The 26,059-nt window shown below is 37.9% G+C and overlaps 1 protein-coding gene across 1 annotated transcript in view; it reads left to right on the forward strand.

The window, feature by feature from the left end:
* Positions 1-8,895: 8,895 nt before the first annotated feature.
* MRPL39 (mitochondrial ribosomal protein L39) overlaps positions 8,896-26,059 on the forward strand; it is a 35,863-nt gene continuing 18,699 nt past the window's right edge. The window contains exons 1-5 of the mRNA XM_036747588.1: positions 8,896-8,987; positions 9,587-9,793; positions 11,180-11,319; positions 16,754-16,853; positions 18,811-18,878. Of these exons, the coding sequence (XP_036603483.1) occupies positions 8,939-8,987; positions 9,587-9,793; positions 11,180-11,319; positions 16,754-16,853; positions 18,811-18,878 (564 nt within the window). The 5' untranslated portion in view covers positions 8,896-8,938. The remainder of the gene's footprint in view (positions 8,988-9,586; positions 9,794-11,179; positions 11,320-16,753; positions 16,854-18,810; positions 18,879-26,059) is intronic.

Raw genomic sequence — 26,059 nt, forward strand, 5'->3', positions numbered from 1 at the left:
TGTGTTGTTGTGTTTGTCCTTTGTTTTCAAAGAGGACCATGACATCATGATGACATGACTTGCAATTGACTTGGATTTGAGTAAGGGCTGTGCAAGGTCACCAGCCTTATGTTCTCATCTAGAGCCATCTGGGTCCAGTGGACAGATATTCATCAGGATGACTGGAGATAGCCCAGGATGCAATGGGACACCCTTTCCCTTTTAGGCTAAGGCCTTCTAGGGTTCTCACTTTGAGTGAGGTAATAAATATGCCTCTTTAAGAAGTGAGGAGAAAGGGTAGCTAGGTGGTGCAGTAAGTAGAGCACTAGCCCCGGAGTCAGGAGGACCTGAGTTCAAATGTGGCCTCAGACACTTGACACACTTACTAGCTGTGTGACCTTGGGCAAGTGACTTAACCCCAATTACCCTGCCTTCCCCCCTCCAAAAGAAAATAAATAAAAAAAAAGAAGTGAGGAGAAAGCATTAAATACTTAGAGCCTACCTAGGGAAATACACAGAGGAATCATATGAATACCAGAAAACACTGTTTACACAAATAAAGACAGATAAATAATTGAAGAAATGTTAATTGTTCTTTGGCAGGTTGATCCAACATTATAAAAATTATAATACTACCTAAATTAATTTACTTATTCAGTGTCATGCCAATCCAACTACCAAAAAATTACCATATATATTTGGAAAAAAATAACAAAATTCATCTGGAGGAACAAAAGGTCAACAATATCATGGGAATGAATGAAAAAAGTAGAAAGGAAAGGGGCCTAGTAGTACCAGTTTTCAAACTATATTACAAAACAATAATCATCAAAATAATTTTGGACTGGTTAAGAAATAGAAAAGTTCATTAATAGCACAGATTAGGTACACAATATACAGAAGAAAATGTACACAGTAGCCTACTGTTTGATAAACCTAAAGATCCAGTTAATGGGGTAAAAACTCACTATTCAGTAAAAACTGTGAAACAGTCTGCCAGGAAGTCAACGCTTTACTCTCTATATACCAAGATAAGCTCCAAATGTATATGTGATTTTGGTGCAAAAGGTAGTGTCATAAACAAATTAGAGGAACAAGGAAGATATTACCTTTCAAATTTATGGATAGGCACACAGTTCATGATCAAAGAAGGGACAGTGGGGATTACAAAAGATAAAATGGACAATTTTTCGTAAATAAAATTAAAACTTTTTTTCCACAAACAAAACCAATGCAGCTAAAATGAGAAGGAAATAGGCAAATAGGAAAAACTGCATCAAGTTCTTCTGATATGGATCTCATTTCCTATATATGAAACTGATCAAATTTATAAAAATAAGAAGCATTTCCCAATTGCTAAGTGATCAATTATTATCAACAGAGAGTTCTCAAAGGAAGAAATTCAAACTATGTATATCATATGAAAAAACGCTATAAGAGACTAATTAGAAAAATGCAAATCAAGTAACTCTGAGGTTCTACCTCACCCATTAAATTAACAAAGTTGACAAAAAAAATATCACAATCATTGGAGGTGCTGGGAAAACAGGCACATTGATGCACTGTAGGTTGAACTGTGAATTGTTACATATATTTTGGAAAGTAATTTGGAACTATGCCTAAAAATTACCAAGTTGTGCATGCCTTTGGACCCAGAGTTATGACTACTAGGTCTTATTCCAAAGACTTAAACGAAAAAGTTCTTATGCACAAATATGTGTATAACAGTTCTTTTTGTAGTATCAAAGTAAATTAAGGAAGTGTACATCAATTGGGGAGTAACTGAACAAATTTTGTTATGAGTGTAAAGGCATACTTCAGTGTTACTAATACTATAGTAAAAATGAAGAAAGATATTGTTTTAGATAAACCTAGAAAGACTTGTGTGAACTGATCAAGAATGAATTCAGTTGAACCAGGAGAACAATTTATACTATTTATACAATCAATGAAAACAATACATTTGGACATGTCCAGTATAGGAATTTATTTTGCTTGAAAATGCTTATTTGCTACAAAGGTTTTATAATCTTTTCCCCTTTGTAGAGGAGGGTGAAAAAAAGATCATTAATTGAAAAAATGTATATTAAAATAAATCAAACTGATAATTTTTCAACTTACCATTGTACTTTGTCTGTGGAGATAATTTTCTTATCTGTGTACATGTTATTTTCCCAATACAATATAAGCTCTTTAGAGGGCAAGGACTGTTGTTTTTGTCTTTACATTTATAGCACCTGAGCAGCTAGGTGGCATAGAGGATAGAGTGCCAGGCCTGGAGTCAGGTAGACTCATCTTCGTGAGTTCAAATCCAGCCTCAGACACTTACTAGCTGTATAACCTTGGGGCAAATCACTTAACCATTATCTGTAAAATGGGCTGGAGAAGGAAGTGGCAAGCCACTCTAATATCTTTGCCAAGAAAACCCTAAAATGGGATCATAGAGAGTCAGATGCGACTGAAAGATGACAGAACAACAACGACGATTTGTGTCACTTACAAATACCAATGCATTCTGTGTCTTGAGCACAAGAATCATAGGACCACAAATTTAGCTAGTAGGAGCCTGTTATCTCCTTTTTGAGTTTGTGCAGTAAATAACTGCTGCCAAAATGTATCAACCAAAATGCAGAAATTACAGAAGTAAAAACCTAGGTTTTGTAATTCTTAAGCATAGGTTCAGATCTTAAATCATTATTTATTTAATATTTTTAGTTTTCAGCACTAATGTTCACAAGAGTTTGAATTACAAATTTTCTCCCCATTTCTACCCTCCCCCCCACTCCAAGATGGCATATATTCTGATTGCCCCGTTCCCCAGGCAGCCCTCCCTTCTGTCACTCCACCTCTCCCCATCCCCTTTCCCCTTACTTCCTTGTAGGGCAAGATAGATTTCTATGCCCCATTGCCTGTATATCTTATTTCCTAGTTGCATGCAAAAACTTTTTTTTGAACATCTGCTTTTGAAACTTTGAGTTCCAAATTCTCTTCCCTCTTCCCTCCCCACCTACCCTCCCTAAGAAGGCAAGCAATTCAACATAGGCCACATGTGTATCATTATGTAAAACCCTTCCACAATACTCATGTTGTGAGTATTTTGCTTCTTCCTATCCTATCCCCCTTTATTCAGTTTTCTCCCTTGACCCTGTCCCTTTTCGAAAGTGTTTGCTTTTGATTACCTCCTCCCCCTATCTGCCCTCCCTTCTATTGTCCTTGCTTTTTTATCCCCTTCCTCCTTCTTCCCTGTGGGGTAAGATACCCAATTGAGTGTGTATGGTATTCCCTCCTCAGGTCAAATCCATTGAGAGCAAGATTCATTCATTTCCCCTCACCTGCTGTTTTAACAATCCGGCTAGCAGCTTCTGTGGGGGTGTAAGATCCACCCACAGCCAGCACCCAGAAAGCTGCCAGCATGCCGGGAAAGCACAGGTTCTTTTTATCTGCTTAACCAAGGAAAGCATGGTGAAGGGGTTGACAAGCTTACTTTAATCCAGCATATAGACAGCATTCAGTTAGTTCAGGGGAGCATAGTATTCAGTTAGTTCAGGGGAAAAAACAGCCAGCACCCTGAACTTTAGAATATTCATTTAGTTCGGGGGAAAAACCAGTACCCCGAACTTCAGAACAAAATACAAGCAAATTAAAAATATCAATAGACAGACCCAATACAATTCATAGTTACCAACATCTAGGTTCAGCCTGAGAGCTCGGAACAAGGACTGGCCCAGAGTCACGCTCGCCACTGCTCCCGCTGCTGCTCCAACTGAAAAGGGATCTCCAAGCTGTCTTCTCCCCTCTTATAGAGTTTTTGACTTCATCAAGCGCCGCCTGAATGATCACAGCGATTGGTTCTTGAGTTGGCCCCTCCCCCTAGGACCCTGGGAGGTTCACATCCACATAGACTAGGTTAACACCCAATAGGGCATGGCTCTGGAGTTAACACCTCCCCTTAGCCAGCCCCATGAATCTTCACAAAGAGGCGGACCTAAACCCATGTGGTCTAAAAGCCTCTGCTGTCCCAGACACGTAAACTAGGCCCTCCCCAGAGTTAGCCCTAGCAGGGGCCCAGCACCCAGCAAGGCTCAATGAGATAAACTGAGTCACTCAAAGAAAACAAAGGCCATTTTGCCTACTGACACACCTGCCCCCTCTTCCCTTCCAACAGAACTGCTTTTTCCTGCCACTTTTATGCGAGATAATTTACCCCATTCTATCTCTCCCTTTCTCCCTCTTTCAATACATTCCTCTTACATCCATTAATTTGATTTTATTTTTTTAGGTATCATCCCATCATATTTAACTCACCCTTTGCCCTCTGTCTATATATATGTATATGTATATTCCCTTTAGCTATGCTAATACTGAGGTTTCATGAATTATACACATCATCTTTCCATGTAGGAGTGTAAACAAAAGAGTTCAACTTTAGTAAGTCTCTTATAATTTCTCTTTCTTGTTTACCTTTTCATGCTTCTCTTGATTCTTGTGTTTGAAAGTCAAATTTTCTATTCAGCTCCGGTCTTTTCACTGAGAAAGCTTGAAAATCCTCTATTTCATTGAAAATCCACATGTTGCCTTGGAGCATGATACTCAGTTTTGCTGGGTAGGTGATTCTTGGTTTTAATCCTAGCTCCATTGACCTCTGGAATATTGTATTCCAAGCCCTTTGATCACTTAATGTAGCAGCTGCTAGACCTTGTGTTATTCTGATTGTGTTTCCACAATACTCAAACTGTTTCTTTCTGGCTGCTTGCAGTATTTTCTCCTTGATCTGGGAACTCTGGAATTTGGTGACAATATTCCTAGGAGTTTTCTTTTTGGGATCTTTTTGAGGAGGCGATCTGTGGATTCTTTCAATTTCTATTTTACCCTCTGGCTCTAGAATATCAGGGCAGTTCTCCTTGTTAATTTCTTGAAAGATGATATCTAGGCTCTTTTTTTGATCATGGCTTTCAGGTGGTCCAATATTTTTTGAATTATCTCTCCTGGGTCTATTCTTGAGGTCAGTGGTTTTTCCAATGAGATATTTGACATTGTCTTCCATTTTTTCATTCCTTTGGTTCTGTTTTATAATATCTTGATTTCTCATAAAGTCACTAGCTTCCACTTGCTCCAATCTAATTTTTAAGGTAGTATTTTCTTCAGTGGTCTTTTGGACCTCCTTTTCCATGTGGCTAATTCTGCCTTTCAAGGCATTCTTCTGCTCATTGGCTTTTTGCAGCTTTTTTTTTTTGCCATTTGAGTTAGTCTATTTTTTAAGGTGTTATTTTCTTCAGTATTTTTTTGGGTCTCCTTCAGAAGTCATTGACTTGTTTTTCATGGTTTTCTCGCATCACTCTTATTTCTCTTCCCAATTTTTCCTCTACTTCTTTTACTTGCTTTACCAAATCCTTTTTGAGCTCTTCCATGGCCTGAGACCAGTTCATGTTTTTCTTGGAGGCTTTTGATGTAGGCTCTTTGACTTTGTTGACTTCTTCTGGCTGTATGTTTTGGTCTTCTTTGTCACCAAAGAAAGACTCCGAAGTCTGAGTCTGAATCTGAGTACATTTTCTCTGCCTGGCCATGTTCCCAGCTAACTACTTGACCCTTGAGTTTTTCGTCGGGTTATGACTTTTTGTAGAGTAGAGAGTATTTTGTTCCAAGCTTGAGGGGATGTGCTGTTGTTTTCAGAGCTATTTCTATACAGCAAGCTCTGCCACACCAGCTCTCCTCTTCCCCCAAGAACTGCCAACCTGGACTTCGACTCAGATCTTAAGCAGGCTCTGCACTCCTGCTCAGATCAGCCACTTGATTCCTCCTACCAGGTGGGGCTGGGGCTGGAAGCAACTGCAGCTGTGGTTCTGTAGCTGCACCACGCCCCCTGCCCCTGGGGTGGTGGCCAAACTGAGAACTCCTTTCACTCTGTCCCCGCAGCTTTTCCCACTAACCTCCTCTGTTGTCTTTGGTGTTTGTGGGTTGAGAAGTCTGGTAAGTGCCACAGCTCAATGATTCAGGGTGCAAGGGTCTGTTCCACCTGGCTCCTGGTCTGGTTGTTCTGGGCGTAGCCCACGCTGGGCTCTGCTCAGCTCTGCTCCCAGCTCTGTGCACGATAGACCTTACCCAGCGACCATCCAGGCTGTCCTGGGCTGGAGCCCTGCTCCTCTCTGCTATTTTGTGGGTTCTGCAGTTCTAGAATTTGTTCAGAGTCATTTTTTATCAGTGTTTGGAGGGTCCTGGGGGAGAGCCCTAGGTGGATTCCTGCTTTTCAGCCACCATCTTGGCTCTGCCCCCTCAGGTTCAGATCTTAGACAATAAAAATAATGCTGAATGAAGATTAGGATTCTAACAAGTCTTCTTGTAGGTATAACCTCTGCCCGAAAGTCCATTGATATGGAATTCTCTGTTGGTGGAGATGAAGGCCTGGCTTGGTGTATGAGTAAGGCAATAATAACAATATGGATGATAATTGTTGAAATACCTATGCGGTTCTGTATCGCAAAATATACGACACTCTCCACATAGAAGGTAGTAGAAGTAAACCATTTATTCAGACACCAGAGATCCATATCCCATGAGCTATCTGCCCAATCCAATCATAGCAGCAAAGAATTCAATGCATAATATCACAGCATGGAGCCTCACCATCTCAAAACCTCTCCACCCTCTGCTAGGGCTTTCCCCAGAACAATCAAAACTCACAGTACAGCTATCACAGGTCTACTCTCTTTCCCTCAGCTCTAACTGTCATAAATGCTGTAAGTGCTCTCTCAGCATTTCCTGTGACACAACTTCCTTTTCCTCTCAGCAAGCTCTTCCCACCACATGTGACTTGGGCTTCCTATGACATAAGCAGATCACTTGGCCTATTAATGGGTGGGAAAGATCTTCAAATCTAAATTGCTATTACACTTGGCTTGAGGGATGGGGTGGAATTGGTAAGAGGTGAGCACTTCAGTTCTTAGCTAGTTTCCCCCTTTGGGGAATTGAGAGTCTCCCTTAGGTACTCTCCAAGTGAGAGTCTTTTTCTGAACTTAGCATCAAGTTGGCTTCTGGCTTTCAGAGAGAAGACAGAGGAGGCCCACTTGCAGGTCACTGAAAGGAAAGAGTCTGGGAAGACATGAGAGAAGCCAGTAGTCTCTTCATCATTCCTCTACCCCCAGTCTAGAGACTTCAGGGAGCTTCTCCTTGGGTGAGATCCAGGATAGTCTCTCTTGGTTGAGCTGTATTGTTTGGTATATGTTCTCCTACGTATACTTTCTCTAATTTCTGTTTTGCTACTGATTCGGATAAATGGACTTCTTTGCTATTTGCTATGTGTGTTCAGTGTGGAATTGGCATTAGATGGAGAAGCAGTCAAATCTTGGATATAGATTTTGGGAATCCCTTTTCTCCCTAAAAAGATAAAGTGATAAAAAGATAGAACCTGATCATATCCCCTAGATGCTCCATATTTAAGGAAACAGATAGGTAACCTGGTGATCCCTTCTCTCTAAGGAAAGCAGATTGGCCTATGTCAGCAACCTCTTGCTTCCCCTCTGGGCAGGAATGAAAGTCTCCCTTGGAGAAGGAGTGGAGATGGGGGAAAGAGGCTAGAGATTTCTCTTCTTCCTCTCTTCAAGCCACAAACAAGACAGGCCCCACCGCACTTGGTCTCCTTCCCTACATGTAGAGCTCTTTCTTTCCTTACATAGACAAAATTATGTCAGTGACAGAAAAAGAATTCTTGTAAAAGAATGTTGCAATCTCGTGTATTTCTCATAGGTCATAAAAGTTAAAGAAAACATAGATTCATAATCCTATGCTTTTTTCAATGTCATAAAAGTTGAAACTTTTGTTTAAGTGACATCATAATGTCATTCATCCTCTAAGGAAACAAACCTAGTTAAACAGACTATAGGTAAGCTAAGTCAAGTTACAGACAAGACTGCATTTAGAGGGCTCACAATATCTTGATTGATTCATGTCACCAAGATAACACGGCAAATTCCTTCTCTGATGAAAATTTCATCTCCATAGTTAGCTGTGGAAGGTAACAAATAACTAAATTACTTTGGGGAGCTCAAACTGGCTTTTAGGGAGGTAATGTCAAACAATCTTCCTTTAACATTATTATTCCACGAATCAGGTTTTGGTCAGGTGATGTTTATATTAACAGAAGACAGGCTTTTACTTAACTCAAAGTTAAGGACAAATGATCCAAAGCCCTTAATAATAAAGATTAATAAAAGAGAAAAAAAAATTCCCACACTAAATCGCATAGGTCAACTATAGTTGCCCAACCGCCTCATTTTATAGGTGAAGAAACTGAAGCCTAGAGTTGTTAAATGGTTTAATAATCACACAGACAGAATTCAGGTCATCTCCTTTCAAATCCAGAGTTTATTCCTAAGACCTTAATAAAAAATGTCTTTAAATTGAAGGGTGAGATGAATGTCAGTGAGGCTTCCAGACATGTGTCATTAAGTACAGCAGGGACCCTCCTGGAGATTCCCAGAAAACACCTTCTCACACAGGAGCCTGGGGAGACATTCATACCCTGTGGAGTGCTGATAAATTTTTAACCGCCGGCTCTCAAAATGTACACAGTACACACTAACAAGTTTAATTTGCCTCATTAATACTTTCTCCATCACTTTCTTAAGTCTACACCATCAAAACAATAAATCTTGATTTGTAGCATTTCCAAAGTATAAATGCTCACTCTGAAAAATCAACAATTTTTGAGCTAGCGCCGACACATACGTAACGTCCCTCTTGGCTAGAGGAACTGAGCACCCCGTCTGGCTTTAGACACAAGAAACGGACACCAGAACTCTGGGCGTGGTCTGAGAACGCGGAAAGGGGGCGCTCGCCCTCTGCTGGCCCAGCAGCGCCAAGCCCGGCGAGCCGAAAGTCCGCCGGAACCTAAGTGAGCGGCGGATGTTTCCGGAGGGGAGGAGGAGCGGAAGTACACGAGTCCCATTGCTTTTTCTCACGAGCAATGGCGTGCCGCGCGGTGGGGCGCTTGCGTTTCCCATGGAGCGGTGCGAGTGAGTGTCTTTCAGAGGGGAGAAATTGAAAGAGATAGAAGGAGGAGGCAGGGTCTCTGGCCCAGGGTGGCCGCGGGAGCTGGCGGTTGTGGAAGGGCCTTCAGCGGCATCTCTGCAGGGCTCCATGCTTAGGGGGCGGGGGAGGGGCCGCGGCGGCGAGGTGGTCAGTTGTCCGTGATCCAGGCGAGGAGACCCAGGGGGCATCCGTGGGCCTTCCTTATAAAAAACAGTCAGATTTAGAGCTGGGATAAATGTTGAATTGCCTTTAATTTGATGCGTGAAAGAGCTTGTCTCAGACACCGTCATATGACCTTGGACGAGTCACCTGAAATCTGAGTCTCTTTCCTCTTCCGGGAAATTGACTTAATAACCCCGTCCCTATCTCACAGGCTCATGAAAAAGGCGCTTTGTAAATTTTCCACGAATATACAGCTCTCTTACGTTAGCTCTTTTGCGGCATATACTTGAGGTACCTCGTAGCGATGGCCACCTTTGGGGAATGGATTCTAAAATGCTCTTGGATCCCCATCTCACCGGCGGCTTTAGGGGGAGGTGATTTAGATGAAGTCTCTTAACTGTGCATTTTAATTGTTTGCCAGAGTTTGTAGCCACAGCTCCTTCTTTTCAACTGTCAGCTGCCGAGGTAGCTAAGATGCGAAATGAACTGTTTGATGGAGAGAAAAAGAGGCAGCTGTCGCTCAATCCTCGAACTGAGAAGATTGAAGTTAAGCATGTTGGAAAATCTGACCCTGGGGCTACATTTGTGATGAATAAAAATCTTTCAACTCCTTATAATTGCGCCATGCGTAAGTAAATCGCTTTCAATCAGTGATTGCAGCTGGTCAGTTTTATAGGAATTGTACCATGCGTGCTCTTCCTTCCAAATTTATATAATTTCCTATTAGGTTGCCTCTACTGAAGCAGTTTCTTGTCAGCCTATTAATGGTTGGATATTGTTTTGATTAATTATCTAATTTTTTATAATAACAGCAGTATTTTCTGTTGTAGCTTTCTGAAGTCAAAGTAGACCATACAGGGTGGCTGCTTGCCTTCCCTACTTCTGATCCAGGAAGATTCTGAAACCCTAGTCTTTTTTTTTTTCTGGTCATAGTCATGTTTTAAAAAACAAAACCAGCCCTTACACATGTTCTTTAAGGAAAAATTTAATTGAGCTTTTCATTTTGCTTCCTGAAACTGAATCCTTCCATCTAAAAAGAAAAACAGTTAAGCACAAATACCCGTTACAACGAACACGGATGTGACATCCTGTTCTAGCAGCCCACGTACAATATTTTAATTAAATTTTATTTTTTTAATGAACAAAAAATGTTCAATCAACAGTTTTCTTATCCTCTCACCCCTCTTTAAAAAAAAGAGAGAGAAAAAATTCTTGTCACAGGTGCACAGTAAAGAAAACATTCTCAAATTTGCTACGCCCCAAAAGACTATATGTCACAATCTATACCCAGCATCACTTCTCTGTCAGGAGGTGGGTTGCGTGCTTTATCCTTCCACAAGCAAGATTTGTTGTCGTGTTTAATAATCTAGTCATCAGTTTATACTGGGGCATATTCTTATACTCTCCTATTGCCCTGATATTTGTTATACTATGGCACTGTCCTTTACATATGATGACAGTGTTACCAACTAGTATCAGAATAACTTTTGTCTTTGGCTGTTTTTCTAGTACTGGTGGTGGATTTGATCCATCCAAGCTTTGTTGCTGCATTTCTTTTGTAACAAGCTTCATTTTTGTAAGAAATATGATTCTGAATTGTGTGCCTATAAAGACTTGTGTTTTTCCTGACTTCATACATAGATTTAGCCCTGGGAAACTTCTAGGAGATAAAAACTAATTTCTTGCCAAATGTAACCAGTCAGATTATTAATATTTTAATTATTTGGGAGGGGAACATTTTCTTGCCATGGCCCAATGCCATTCTTATTTTGCTTTTCGTGGGTTATTTAATTACACAAGGTAGGTATGATATTGTAAATGGCCCATTTAATTTTGTGTATGACAAAGAATACTTTAAGTAGATTGATTTTAGTAATGGACTATTGTATTTTGGAATGTACTGACTTTTTAAAAGTTCACTAATATGCCTAATGATGTAACATTTTAAAATGTAAATCTTTTCTGTAATTTTGGTTGGGCTTAGATCTATTGTGTATTTCCTTTAACTCTTTAGATTTAAGTGAATGGTATTGCAAGAAATCCATTTTGGCTCTTGTGGATGGGCAACCCTGGGACATGAATAAGCCTCTGACCAAGTCATGTGAAATTAAATTTCTTACTTTTAAAGATGAAGATCCTGAAGAAGTGAACAAGGTAGTGTTATTTCTGAATTCAGTGTTTTCTTTTTCATGAAGCCTAGTTTTCTTATGAAATTGGCCAACGATAGCAATTCAGCAAACATTTAATTAGTGTCTACTATATGCAAAGCACTTTGGGTATAAAGATGAAAAATTAGGGAATCTAAATAATTTATAGTTTTGACTGTAGGGATGTGGCATCTATATAGGTACTTGGACAATATAGATGGTCTATGAAAAGAACAAAGGAGCAGTCAGGAAAATTTGAGGAGAAAGATTATATTCAGGTGAGGGGAGTAAGGGGGAAATTTGTGGATGTGACGTCTTGAGTTTAATATTTAAAAAAATCATTTGAAAAAAAAAGATGAAAGGAGTACATTCTAGGTAAGGGGAGTGAACTACACTAATGCCTGGAGATGGAGATTGAATTGAATTGGAGGGAACAGGTAGAAGTCAATTTGCCCAGAACATAAATTTGTGAAAGGGATTAATGAAGAATAAATCTGGAAAGGGAGTGGGGCTTGGAGCCAGTTGTGGAGGGCCCGAAGTATATTAAGTAAATGCTTATTGATTTTTTGACGAGTAGGTTTAGGAGCATATTTTATTCTATTCTACAGACAATAGAAAACCATTTCAAGTTTTTGAGCATTGGTGTTATATGGTCAGACCTGTTTACTGTATGTGCCACTCCATTTTCTGACTCAGTACATTTGTATTCCCTGTATCTGAAATGTTTTGCCTTCCCACCTCCACCTCTGGGAGTCCTTAGCTTCCTTCAGGACACAGCACAGGTGCTATCTCATAGACAAGGTTGTTTCCTTATTCCCCAATTCCAGTTGTTAATACTTTCTGCCTTTTAAAATTGTTTTGTAGCATTTTTATTTTCTTTTTATTTAAATTTCTCTGTACCTGTTGTGTTCTGTCAGTAGAATATAAGTTCCTTGAGGGCAGAGACTGTTTGATTTTTTCTTTGTATCTACTCAGTACCTAGCAATGTCTTCCCAAGTTTTGTCCCCCACATCTCTGATTTCATTGGTGTAGGAAATTCCCTATGCAGTTCATTAAATCATCTGCAATTTGCAGTCTTAGTTGTCTGGGTTATTGAGAGGTTAAGTAACTTGCCTAGGGTCACATAGCGTGTGTCAGAGGTAAAACTTGAACCAAAGTCTTCCTCTCTCAGAGGCTATCCATTTCTATCCATTCCTCTCTTGCACATAGTAGGTGCTTGATATTTATGAAGCACCGATCTATTCCCTAGAAAGATTAGTTTGGCAACTGTTTGAAAGGCTCTTGTGTGTAGAAAAGGGAGGTAATGAGAGGCAGTGACTGGTTAAATGATGGCTGTAATAGTCTGGGTCAGAAGTTATAAGAGTTTGAACTTGTGTAATGCACAAATTTGGTCAGAGGTCTGTAAGAATTTATTATATTAGGTTTTTCATTAGTGAATAAATGTTCATAATATCAGTTTCCACATGGGTGGGAGAATGAGATACATTAAAGACATTCTTCAAAATATAATTTGATAGCTAGACCTCGTTTTGTTTGCCTATTTAATGGCCTATGGTCTTTGGCCAGGTCTTGGTGCCCAGCGAGTTACATGGACCCCATTCTGACATTTCACTTCACTTCAACAGATTTTAAATCATGTGTGCAGAGCACAGTACTATGTACCAGGGTAAAGATGATGTTCAGATAAGCCTTGATATTCATGGATATCCAGTTGAGGGATAAGAGAAATATAGACAAGAATTAATTAGATGGTAATTGCGTTAGACATTTGCTAAACAAAGTGATGTGTGAAAGAATATTGTTACCTACACAGGTAGTATTTGAGTTGGGTAGGAATTTAGCAGGGAAAGAGGAGCATTCTAGGTAACACAGTATCAAAGGTGGGATTTAGGGCAGCTAGGTAGATAGAGTGCTGGGTCTGGAGTCAGGAAGACTCATCTTCCTTAGTTGAAATCTGGCCTCTGACACTTATTAGCTGTTTGACTTGGGCAAGTCACTTAACCCTGTTTGCCTCAGTTTCCTCATTTGTAAAATGAGCTGGAGAAGCAATTGTCAAACCACTTCAGTATCTTTGCCAAGAAAATCCCAACGCGGGTCACAAAGATTTGGACAGGAGTGAAAATGACTGAACAACAATGAAGGTGGCATTGCAGAAGTTTCCAAATTAGTTTTCCAAATTAGTCTCCTTGCTTCAAGTCTCTTTTTTTCCCGTATAACTTCCAAAGCAATTTTCCTGAAATTCAGGTTTGATCCATGTGACCTCCCTACTGTAAAACACCTGTGGTTCCTTATGACCTTCAGAATCAATTTATACTCCTCTGCCACTTGAAGCTTTTTCCATCTTTCTAAGTAATATTTACATATTACTTCCCTTACATACTTTATTGTCCTGCCATACTTATTTTCTTTTCTCATACATGATGCTCCAACTCTCATCTCCATGCCATAGAATACTCTCCATCTTCACTTCTGCGTCTTGGTTTCCCTGGTGATAACAACTTAAATCTTACCTTCAGACTCTTCCCGGGACCCTTAGCTGCTTGTGCCTTCCCATCTCTGTCTTGTATATTCGTATATGTGGATATGCTTGTATATAAATATGTATGAGGTATATGAAGGTACAAGACTGGAAAGGCAGATGGGTGCCAGGTTGTGGAGAGCCTTCAGGGCCAAACAAAAGATGCTAAACTTTGTTCAGTAGAGTGACCAGATCTAACTGTAAGAAAAATCATTCTGGCAACATTAGAAAGGATGGAGTAGAAGGTGGCAAGGCGTATTTATAGTTCAGCAACAACAGTGAATTAGTACAGTGCTTTGGGTGTGTGGTAATGCAGACCTACTCCAAGGTAGTGGCAGTGAAAATGCAGGAGATGGTGTGGAGATGAAATCGACGGGCTATGGTAATTGGTGAGGGAGAGGGAAGGGTGAGATGAACCAGCTTTATGAACGGGAGATAGGGTCAGTAACGTGCCACAGACAGAATGGTGACGTCAAAAGAAGGAGCACATTTAGGGCAAAGCATGATAAACTCATTTGAAGATATATTGAACTTGAGATAGGAGTGGGACATCCAGACAAAAATGAAACCTGTTTTCAGAACGAACATTACTGTCCCAAAAGGAAGTGGCTTAAGGGGTAAGTTCAGATTTGAAGGAATGTAGGGTCCATTTGGTGTAGTTATATGGATATAAAAATATGATCTATCACTTGCAAATTATTATTATATGTTTATATTTCTTTATATTTATGTGTTTAATATAGTATTAAATATTCTATGTTGTATAAATCAGAAGGTGTAATAGCAAAATGGAGTTTGCCTACTTGTTATTCTCTTTGTAATACTTAACCATTGAACTTGGGGAAAACTGGTCAGAGGCACATCTGTGAGGAAGAATATTATAGTAAAATGAAAGCAGTTTGTGGAATGGCTTTGCTCTAAATCAAGGGAATCAGTTTTATTGTGCTAAGGAAGTAAATTGGATTTTTTTCTTCTTGGGAAGAAAATTTTACTCCTATGTCCACCTTTTATTTATGGTGGTAATATTTATTTGTTCTTAAAATGAGCCAGGCTATACATTTATAAAACTCACTTTAATTCAATAAGCACCCACTATGTTCTAGGCATTGTATTGGGCATCAGGGATACAAAAATGAAAATAGGTCTTGCCCTCAAAGAATTTACAGTCTGCTGGGGAAAACTATATTAATTTTTCACTCATCAGCTTCTTAGAACAGTTCATTAGCTAGGTAACCTTATCTTAGAGTTAAAATGAATGACTAATAACAGGATGGTTGATAGCATTTTTTTGTAGCAGGGCCAACAAAACTTTTAACTGCTATAATTTTGGTTCTTTCTAGTTTTATATGCCTTTCTTACTGTATAAATATAGAATTTTAGTTTTTAGAGTTTTGTAACTTACAGAATCTATGCATATATATATATATATATATGTATGTATGTTCATATATATATGTTTATGCAGTGGTGTGCTGCTAAAATGTGTAACAACGGGCTCTCAGAAAAGAAGATGTACTCAACACCCTTGTAAGTTTAATCTGTTATTAACATCTTCTTTATCATTTTCTTAAGCGTAGACAATCAACAAACCAAATCAAACTCTTAATTTGTAGCATTTGCTAATTTCTGAGGTATAAATGCTCACACTGAAAATTTTAGTCAGTTCTTGAAAACTAGTACTGAACTGACTTGAGTATACCTCTGCATTTAACCATTACTATAGTAATGAATAAGACCTTATAAGGATCTTTACATATTGTAAGTTATTTCTCCTTCATCTGTTGAATCTGTTAGCATTTCACCCAAAGGAAGAAGAGCCATAAGTATTTTTATGTGGCCTTTGAATCCTTGTTTGAGGGAATAACCTCACTTGACATGTAAATTATTAATGTCCCTTGCTTTTGCTTTTACCATTAAAATTACCCAAGGCGGTGTCCCTTTCTTCTAATAATGACTTCATGGATAAGTTCTCACCTGGGTTCATACTGCCCCGTTACATTTGACATTATAGATAAGACACTCCATATCCCCTCTGTTAGCCAACCTTGGGGAAATCAAATAATATTGCAGTCCCGTACTCTTACTCTCCTCAGCCAGCTGTTGCACTCAAAGATTTCAAGCCTTCAAGGATGTAGAAGTAAAAATAATAGATGACACCTTGCTTCCCACCAGTCACCAACTAGAACTACTGAAAATGAGGGAACACAAATCAAGAGATGAGTTTGTTCCTGTACAAAAAGGGAAAACTGGGAATCCATCTTTGTTTTTGTTTATAATTCAATTTTATTTTATTTTCAGTTCCAAATTCTTTCCTTCTCATCTCTCCTTTCTCTTCCCTCCCCTCCCCTGCTATTATTACATGGTAGAAACTGGCAGATATTTGAGAGATTTTTCCTAAATGGTTGCTGACCTGGATTTTAATGATGTACAGATTCTCTGACATTGTACAATTCTTCGGTGTTTAAATCCCTTCATAACCTAGCCCTTTCCAACCTTCTCAGTCTTTTTATACTTTGATTTCCTCTATTGTGGCCTTCTTGCTGTTCCCTTGAACGAAATAATCCATTTTTCAACTGTAAATTTTCACTGGTTGTCCCCCTGCCTGGATTTCTCTCATTTCTCTTCTCTGCCTCCTAGCTTCTGTGGTTTCCTTCAGGAAGCCTTTCCTAATCTCCCTTAATGCTAGTTTCATCCTTCTCTTCATTTTCTCCAATTTAATGTATGATTTGTATGAACATAGTTGTTTACATTTGTCTTCCCTGTTACACTGTGATCTCCTTAAGAGCAGATGATTTTTTGCCTTTATATTCCTACTGCTTAGCATAGTGCCGGGAACACAGTAGGTGCTTAATATAAACACTTGTTGGCTTGACTTGACGTTGAACTATTTTATTGTAATATATTTATATTTACTTTATTTTAGGCCTATTGGCGTTCTTGTGCCATGATGATGGGGTGTGTGATAGAAAGGGCATTCAAAGATGAATACACAGTTACTTTAGTCAGAGTTCCAGAAATTCCAGGTAATATAAATATTCTACTAACCTCATTAGAGTTCAGAAAATTTGTGTGGTATTTGGATACCTGTTTCTAGGGATGTGGAGTGTTCAGTCACCAGGAATGATAGCATGGTGTAGTAGTGCAAAGAGTGCTGGATGGGGAATCAGAGGGCCTTAGATAGAGATCCCACCTTTGACAATGGCTGTGTTACTGTGGGCAGATCACTTAACTTCTCTGAGCCTCAGTTTCCTTTTCTTGGGATAATGTAAGTAGTTCTTGCTTCATAGGGTAGTTGTGAGGATCAACTGAGATAAAGTAGGTAAGGTGTTTTTACAAACTTTAACAAGCTCTATAAATTTCTTTTCTATCTATTAGAAAATTCATCAACATAGGATATAAAAGAAAGCAATCTTCAAAGGTCAGCAATTAAACATAAAAGAATAGGTGGAAGATAATGTTTCAAAAGACTGAAATTCATAGGATTTAAAATGGATTGAAACTGGAAACAGTACACTTTTAAGATTCTCTTTTATTTTCAATTCTTCATTCTCTCCCTTCCTTCTCTCCGCTTATTGAGAAAGCAAGAAAAACAAAACTCCTATTACAAACATGCATAGTCAAGCAAAACAGTTCTGCATTGGCCAAGAACAATAGATGTATGATGTTTTAGCTGGGCATAGGAATGGAGGAAATGAGGTCATACAAAGGCATGTAGGGATGGGCAGGGTGTATTTGATGTATTTCTCTAGAAATAACTGTGTCTGAAATCTAAGAATGCCAGAAAACCAAAGATACCAGTTTTCTGTAGAGTCTCAGTGGGAGAACACATTTCCTTTATCTGTAGCTTTGGCTAAGTTACTTGGTGGTGAAAATATTTATTTTCTAGAATTTCTGTAAACTCAGATTGATTTCAAAGGACTAATGGTCACTGTCCTAAATTAATTTACTACAGTGACTACATGAAAACTATTTGTAATATTCTGTTTTATAAGGTTTTTTTTTTTTGACTGTTGTAACTGACAGCCCCCTATTAGTATTACTCTCTGGATGGAGTCAACCCATTTCCCCCCTCTTTTTTGTCTGTATGTGCTATTTTATATGTGTAGGGAATAACTACATTAGAAAACCCCTTCACTAATGCAGCTACTTAATTTTGACTTGATTCTCTTCTAAAATCGCTTAGCACAGTGAAGATTAAGGATCTTAACTGTGGTCACACAAGTATGAATCAGAGATAGGACTTAAACCCCAGTTCTTCTGACTTCAAGGTTATATATATATATTATGCTGTGCTTATCACTCCAGCATATTATTTATATGAAAAAACCCTCATGAAGTGATGCATTTGTAAGTCCTCCTCCTTTGAGAATCAACTTATTTAGAGTATGCTTGCATAGTACTATAACTTTTTGAATATGTGTACAATATTACTTCAATCTGCTATTTCACCCATGTTATCTACACTGTTATCTGCTCTCCCTGTTGATACAGGTAGTAAATACTCTGAGAGTCTGGCTGAAAGGTTATCACCCTGTGGCCAGCCAGGGGATGAACTAGGTTTAGCTTGGGTGGGTCCTTAGAAGACAGACTTGACAGAACATCACAAAATCCCTATGTTTATAACCTTTCTGTAGTGATCGGATATTACAGAGCTTGCATACTTTCAAGAACTCAAGATCACCTCCACATTATGATGAGGCTTTGAAGTAGTACTTTAGGGATCTGTGCAAATGTTTTGATGATTTGCATTGGATGAAGGGGAAATTAAGTCTCGTGAGAGATGACTTGGTACATAGTGCTTCCTTTTAAGTCAAGAGGGCTGTTGAAATCAGGCCTCAACTGTGATGATTGTAGCAATTCTTTTGATTTTTAGATTTGGGAGAAATTGCTAATTATATTTTGTAGACTGAAATATATATCAGATGAAAAATTTTTTCTTACCAAAGCTAACATTTATTTTAATTTTGCTTTGATTTGTAGTGATTGCTGGAGCCTTCTGCTATGATGTCATTTTGGACAAAAGACTTGATGAATGGATTCCAACACCTGTAAGTGCCTTTTACTTTGGGAAAAATTCTTTTGTGGAACTATTTTGTCTCCTAGAATGACTTTCTAGAAATAAGTATAAGGGAGTTTGATGGTATTTCTTAACAATGCATTTTAAAAGTTTAAAATATATTACACAAATTTTAAATATGTGTAGGTACGGAGAATTTGTGATAGTAAATGTGTAAGAGGGATTGTTGCTCTTTTAGCAGCTAGCTATGTGGCCTTAGGCAAGTCACTTTCCCTTTCTGGATCAATTTCTGTATCACAATGACCTGATTGACTTAAAGGACTCTCCCCCTCCCAGTTTTGTCTTATGATACTGTGATCTCACATTAGTAGTGAGCTTTTACCACAGGAGTCTTGTTTCTATTCCCTGAGTGATCTTCAGTGCTACCCTTATCCTCGGTGAGCCCAGACTAGTCAGGGAGCTGCCTCTCTGAGACTCGGTTGGGGTTGGAGGACCTGGGCGATTAGCATAGCTGACTTTTTCCCCAAGCCATTCTGCGGTCCTCATGATGTGATGCTCCTAGTCTACACACGACTTGAGCACCAGTTTGATGCGGCTGAGCAGAAAGAAACAAGCCTGAAAGAAGGGTAATACATGCTGAGAGAAAGGTTAGTTTTAAGCAGATCATAGAATCAATTGTGCAGTGAGCTGGAAAGGACTGGAGTTATTTTCTGTTTTAGGTATTCTGAAGGTGAGCTGGCAGATACATTAGCCGGGTAGCCTAGGATTCCCATTCAGAAAGTTTAGTAGAGGAAAACAAGCAGGTCATGAAAGTGGCCAAGGGATGAACTTCAGGAAGCAGAGGTGAGGTGAGGGAGAGAGAAGCAGCTATTCCCAGGCCAGGGAGGTAAATTTAAAATTCGAAAAGTCAGGCAGTAGACATTGGAGTCAAGGAAGGGAATCTAGGCAACTAGAGACAAGAGTGATGCTTGATAATCAGACCAAACATTATCTGAACCAGGGTGTGCTTACATTTTTCCTACCTGAGGCTGTTAGCAAATGTTGAAGGTACTGAACCGTCATGTGTGGGGCTTGTGGAGAGGAAGAGGAAGGCAGTTTCTGACAGTCTTTGAAATTGATCGTTTTTTCATGCTAAAACAACGAGGAAGCATTGCCTTTGTCTGTGGAAATGAATGTGGAATATATGATAGCAGTGGCAAGGATGTGAGCTACTTAAATTATCCTGATTCTTGTGAATATTTTAGGCATTCATTTATCTTAATGATCGGTGATAGACATGATGCTTCAGTGCGTGTGCATGTGTATTTTCTGTCATAGACCAGGGTAAAGGAAGACGACCAGTAAAAGTTCTTTCAGCCGAAGTAGTACTTCATACTTTAATATGCGCCTTCCACATTAAATATAAATTCCTTGAAGGCAGAAAATGTTTCCATTTTCAATTTTTTGAAATGTTCAATTTCAGTTTTAAACTCTGTATTCATAGTGCTTAGCACATAGTAGACCCTTAATGAATGCTTGTTGATTGATTGAAAACAAAACGTATAAACTATATTATATGGAAGTGAAGGAGTATGCTTAAAAGCCCAGCCACCACTTGACTTTTCAGTGGAAGATTATGGTGGACAGACTGTGACTTGTTGTTACCCATTTGGTGTAGGAATGTGTAGGAATTCCATATGTTTAAAATGAACTCACTGTATATCTCAGGGCTAATAAATGAAACCTGATAATAGGTCAGTCAGGCAGTCAATAAGCATTTGTTAAGCATTTATCATGGGTATTGGACTAAGAAGTACAGGGAATAAAAAGGCAGGAAGAGTCCTTGACCTCAAGGATCTCATATCCTAATAAGAGAGACAGCATGTAAATAACTATGTATATAGGATCTTTGCAGAGCAGATGGAAGGCAGTTTCAGAGGGGAAGGCATTGCTAGCGGGGGGCACTGGGAAAGGGCTGCTGCAGAAGGTGGCATTTGAGTTGAGTCATGAAAGAAGTCTGAGAAACTAAGAGGCAGAGATGAGGAGGGAGAGTATTCCATATATGAGGGACAGCTAGAGAAAGGCTTGGAGACAGGAGGTGTCTCAGGAGAGCTTGAATGTAAGGGAGCCCCGAGTAGGCCAGATATCAATGGTACCATCAGGAAAAAAAGGAAATGATTTTGAACTTAGGAAAAAAAAAACTTGTTTCAAAAATTAAAATTTGACTATTTTTTAAGAATATCAGAGTAACCCTTTTTTGACTTGTAAAATTAAAATTTTTAAAAATATATTTTACAATAAGATTTTATTAATGTCTTTTTTATCACCCCAGTATTCTACTTCCTAGAGAGCAGTCCTATATAGCAAATATTATTTTTAAAAGAGGAAAAATGAACATAACTAAGTAATAGATAAGTCTTAATATGTGTGCAGTATACAATACTTGTAGACCTCTCACATCTGCAAAGGGGTGGGATGGGAGTGTCTTCTCATCTCTCTTCTTTTGAGCTGTACTTGTTCTTTATGATTTTGTGTCATTCCTTTTTAATTTTTTTGTGGTTCTTTCCACTTACGTTTTTGTGGTCATTGTGATATTGTTTTCTTGGCTGCACTTTATTTTGCATCAGTTTATGTGTATGTGTCTACATACATACATACATATATACATACGTATGTACATATAGACACACATGCTTCTCTACTGACCTTACATTCATCATTTCTTACAGTACTATGATATTCTCTTACATTAGTGTATCAGTTTGTTTAGCCATTTTCCAATCAACGAGCCTTTGCTTTGTTTTCAATTCTTTGCTATTATAGGAAGTCCTATAAATATTTTGATATATATGGGGATTTTCTTTTTATCAGTAACCTCTTTGAGGTATTAACTTAGTAATGGAATCTCTGGGTCAAAGGGCATGAAATTTTAGTCACTTTGTTTGCATAATTCCAGATTGCTTTCCAAAATGATTATACTGATTCACAGCACTACCAGTAATTCACCAGTGTGTCTGTCTTCCTACAACCTTTTAAACATTGACTGTTCCTATCTTTTGTCATATTTGCCATCAAAACCATCTGGTAATAGTTAAAAATACATTGTTAGTAGCTTAGTTTGGAGCATTCTTTCACATGGTTGGTAATAGTTTGAGTAATTCTTTGAGTAATGTTTGTTCATATCCTTTGAACACTTGGGGATATGCCCACACGCAGGTATGTATCTTGTTCTTTGCATTATATCACTTGCATATAATTGATATGTTGATTATATTTATGCACATATAGATTTGTGTGTATATATATATATATAAATGTATGTATCTGTATATATAGATACACACACACACATTTTATATATCTTGGATACCAAACTCTTATCAGAACAATTTGATACAGTTTCTTCCCCATTCAACCACTTCCCCTTTCCCATGTGCATTAATTTTTTCTGTGCAGAAGCTTTTTAGTTTCATGTAATTAAAGTTACCTGTTATTTTTTTAATTGCCTCTAAAGCTTGTGTAGTTTAAAAAACCCATCTGTCTGTAGCTGTGAGCAGCATATAGTCTGTTTCCCTTCTAATTTTTGATGGTCTAATCTTTAATATTAAGTTTGCGTTTCCCTTTAGAATGTATCATGGCATGTGGTGCAAGATGTTGATCTAAACCTAATTTCTGACAATTTACTTTCAGTTTTCCCTACAATTTTTATCAAAAAGTGAATTCTTTCCTAAGTAATTTTTACTATTTGGTTTATTAAACACTGGATTATTGAGTTCCATTGTTTTTTATTCTTCCTTGTCTAATCTATTCCTTTGATTTACCTTTATATTTTTAACCAATACCAGATCTTTGTCCTTTATTCTTTTCATGATTTCTCATGATAGTCTAGATTTTTTTTATTTTTCCAAAAGAAATTTGTTATTTTATCTCATTCTGTTCAGTATCCTTTTGATAGTTTTTTTAAAAAATGATTTAATATTTTCCCCTCCAATTAGAGGCAAAAACAATTTTTAACATTCTTTTTTTTTTTACATTTTGAGTTCCAGATTTTCTCCATTCCTCCCCTCCTCATTGAGAAGGCAAATGATTTGATATTGGGTATGCAAATGCAATCATGCAAAACATATTACCATGTTAGTCATGTTATGAAAAAAAAACAGCACAGACTCTTCCCCCCCCAAAACAAAACAAAACAAACAAACACAAGAAAAATTAAGAAAGCAAAGAAAAAGTATGCTTCAACCTACATTCAGACTCCATCAGTTCATTCTCTGGAGATAAGTAGCATTTTTCAGCATAAGTTCTTCAGAGTGGTCTTGGATCATTGTATTGCTGAGAATAGCTAAATCATTCACAGTTGATCATGTACAGTATTGCTGTTACTATGTATGGTGTTCTCCTGGTTCTGTTCATTTCACTTTGCCTCAGTTCCTGTAAGTCTTGAGGTTTTTCTGAGAGCATCCTTATCCTTTCTTAAAGTACAGTAGTATTCCATCACAATCATATACACCAGTTTGTTCAGCCTTTCCTCAATTAATGGGCATCCCCTCAATTTCCAGTTCTTTGCCACATCTGTTATAAATATTTTTGTACCTATGGGTCCTTTTCCTTTTTTTTTTTAATCTCTTTGGAATACAGACCTAGTAGTGATATTGCTTGGTCAAAGGGTATGCATGGTTTTATAGCCTTTTGGGTGTAGTTCCAAATTGCTCTATAGAATGGTTGAATCAGTACACAACTTCACCAATAGTGCATTAGTCTCAATTTTCCCATTCCAACATTTATCGTTTTCTTTCTTTGTCATATTAGCTAATTTGGTAGGTGTGTGGTCATAGCCCAGAGTTGTTTTAATTTGCATTTCTTTAATCAGTAGTGATTTAGAGCATTTTTCCATACAATCATAGATAGCTCTGATTATTTTGTCTAAAATCTGCCTGTTCATATCCTTTGACCATTTATCAGTTGAGGAATGGCTCTAATTTTTTTTATAAATTTGACTCGTTTCTCTATGTATTTGAGAAATGAGGTCTTTATCAGAGAAACTTGGAAATTTTTTTTTCACAGTTATGATTACTGTGTATTTCCTTCCATCCTATTTTTTTCCATTTATCCTACTCTCTCCTTTTACCCTGTCCATTCTCAAAAGTTTTTTGTCTTTTACCTTCCCCAATCAGCCTTCCATTCTATCACCACCCTTCTCTTGTCCCTTTCCCTTGCTACTTTTCTGTAGGGTGAGATTGATTTCTATACCCACTTGAGTGTATTTCTTCTTCCCTTTTTGAGCCATTTCTGATGAGAGTAAGGTTCAAGCATTCCCCACCACCTCCCCCATTTTTCCCCTCTGCTGTAAAAGCTCTTGTCTCTTTTATGTGAGATAATTTACCCCATTCCATCTCTCCCTTTACCTTTCTCCCAGTGTGTTCTTCTTTCTCACCCTTAATTTTATTTTTTTAGGTATCATCCCCATCATATTCAACTCACACCTGTACCTTCTGTCTATATATACTCCTAGCTTCTCTAATAATGAAAAAGTTCTTATGAGTTACAAATATCATCTTCCCATGTAAGAATATAAGCTGTTTAACCTTATTAAGTCCCTTATGGTTTCCCTTTATGTTTCTCTTGAGTTTTGTATTTGAAAGTCACATTTTCTATTCAGCTCTGGTCTTTTCCTCAGGAATGCTTGAAAGTCCTCTATTTCATTGGATTCCCATTTTTTCTCCCTGAAGGATTATCCTCAGTTTTTCTGGGTAGGTGATTCTTGGTTGTAATCCTAGGCCCTTTGCCCTCTGGAATATCATATTCTAGCCCTCAGATCCTTTAATAGCTGCTAAATCTTATGTTATCTTGACTATGACTCCATGATACTTAAATTATTTCTTTCTGGCTGCTTGTAGTATTTTTTCCTTGACCTGGGAGCTCTGGAATTTGGCTAATTACTAGGAGTTTTCATTTTGGGATCTGTTTCAGGGGGTGATTGGTAGATTCTTTCAATTTCTAATTTATCCTGTGGTTCTAGAATGTCAGGGCAGTTTTCTTTGATAATTTCTTGGAAGATGAGGGCTAGGCTCTTTTTTTGATCATGGCTTTCAGGAAGTTCAGTCATTTAAAAATTATCTCTCCTGGATTTATTTTATTTATATTTTATGTTTATATATAACTTGTATATAAATATAAATGTATATTAATAATATATTTAGATTTATATTATATTTGTTTATATTTATTTTCCAGGTCATTTGTTTTTCCAATGAGATATTTCATATTTTCTTCTATTTTTTTCTTTCTTAATTGTTTTGTTTTATTTTTGTTTTATTGTTTCTTAATGTTTCAAAATCATTAGTCACTTGCTGAGTTCTAATTTTTAAGGAATTATTTTCTTGTTTTATTGTTTCTTAATGTTTCAAAGTCATTAGTTACTTGCTAAGTTCTAATTTTTAAGGAATTATTTTCTTCAGTGAATTTTTTTAGCTCCTTTTCCATTTGGCCAATTCTACTTTTTAAGGAGTTCTTCGGTGATTTTTTTGCACCTCTTTTTCCATTTGGCCAATTCTGCTTTTCAAGGCATTCTTCTTCTCATTGAATTTTTATACTCTTTTTTTTTTTTCTTTTTTTGCTTTTTTGGCAGGGCAGTTGGGGTTAAGTGACTTGCCCAAGGTCACACAGCTAGTAAATGTGTCAAGTGTCTGACACCGGATTTGAACTCAGGTCCTCCTGACTCCAGGGCCGGTGCTCTACTCACTGTACCACCTAGCTGCCCCCCCCCCCTTTTTTTTTTTAAACCATTTGACCTATTCTATTTTTTAAGGTGTTATTTTCTTCAGTATTTTTTGTGCCTCCTTTGTCAAACTGTTGATTCTTTTTTCACTATTTTTTTTGCATCACTCATTTCTCTTCCCAATTTTTTCTCTGCCTTGCTTACTTGTTTCTTAAAATCCTTTTTGAGCTCTTCCATGGCCTGAGACCAATTCATATTTTTCTTTGAGGCTTTGATGTAGGAGTTTTGACTTTGTTGTCTTTTTCTGAGTGTGTATTTTAAGCTTCCTTGTTACCACAGTAACTTTTTGTAGTCAGATTTTTTTTTTCCTGTGGTTTGCTCATTTTTCCAGCCTATTTCTTGACTTATAATTCTTTGCTAAAGTGGGGCTTTGCTTCCAGGGTAGAGGGCTCCCTGTCCCAAGCTTTAGAGCTTTTGTGCAGCTGTTTTTAGAGATACTTCTAGATTTCTAGTTT

Source organism: Trichosurus vulpecula, chromosome 2, assembly GCF_011100635.1.
Source record: "Trichosurus vulpecula isolate mTriVul1 chromosome 2, mTriVul1.pri, whole genome shotgun sequence".
Classification (NCBI taxonomy): Eukaryota; Metazoa; Chordata; class Mammalia; order Diprotodontia; family Phalangeridae; genus Trichosurus; species Trichosurus vulpecula.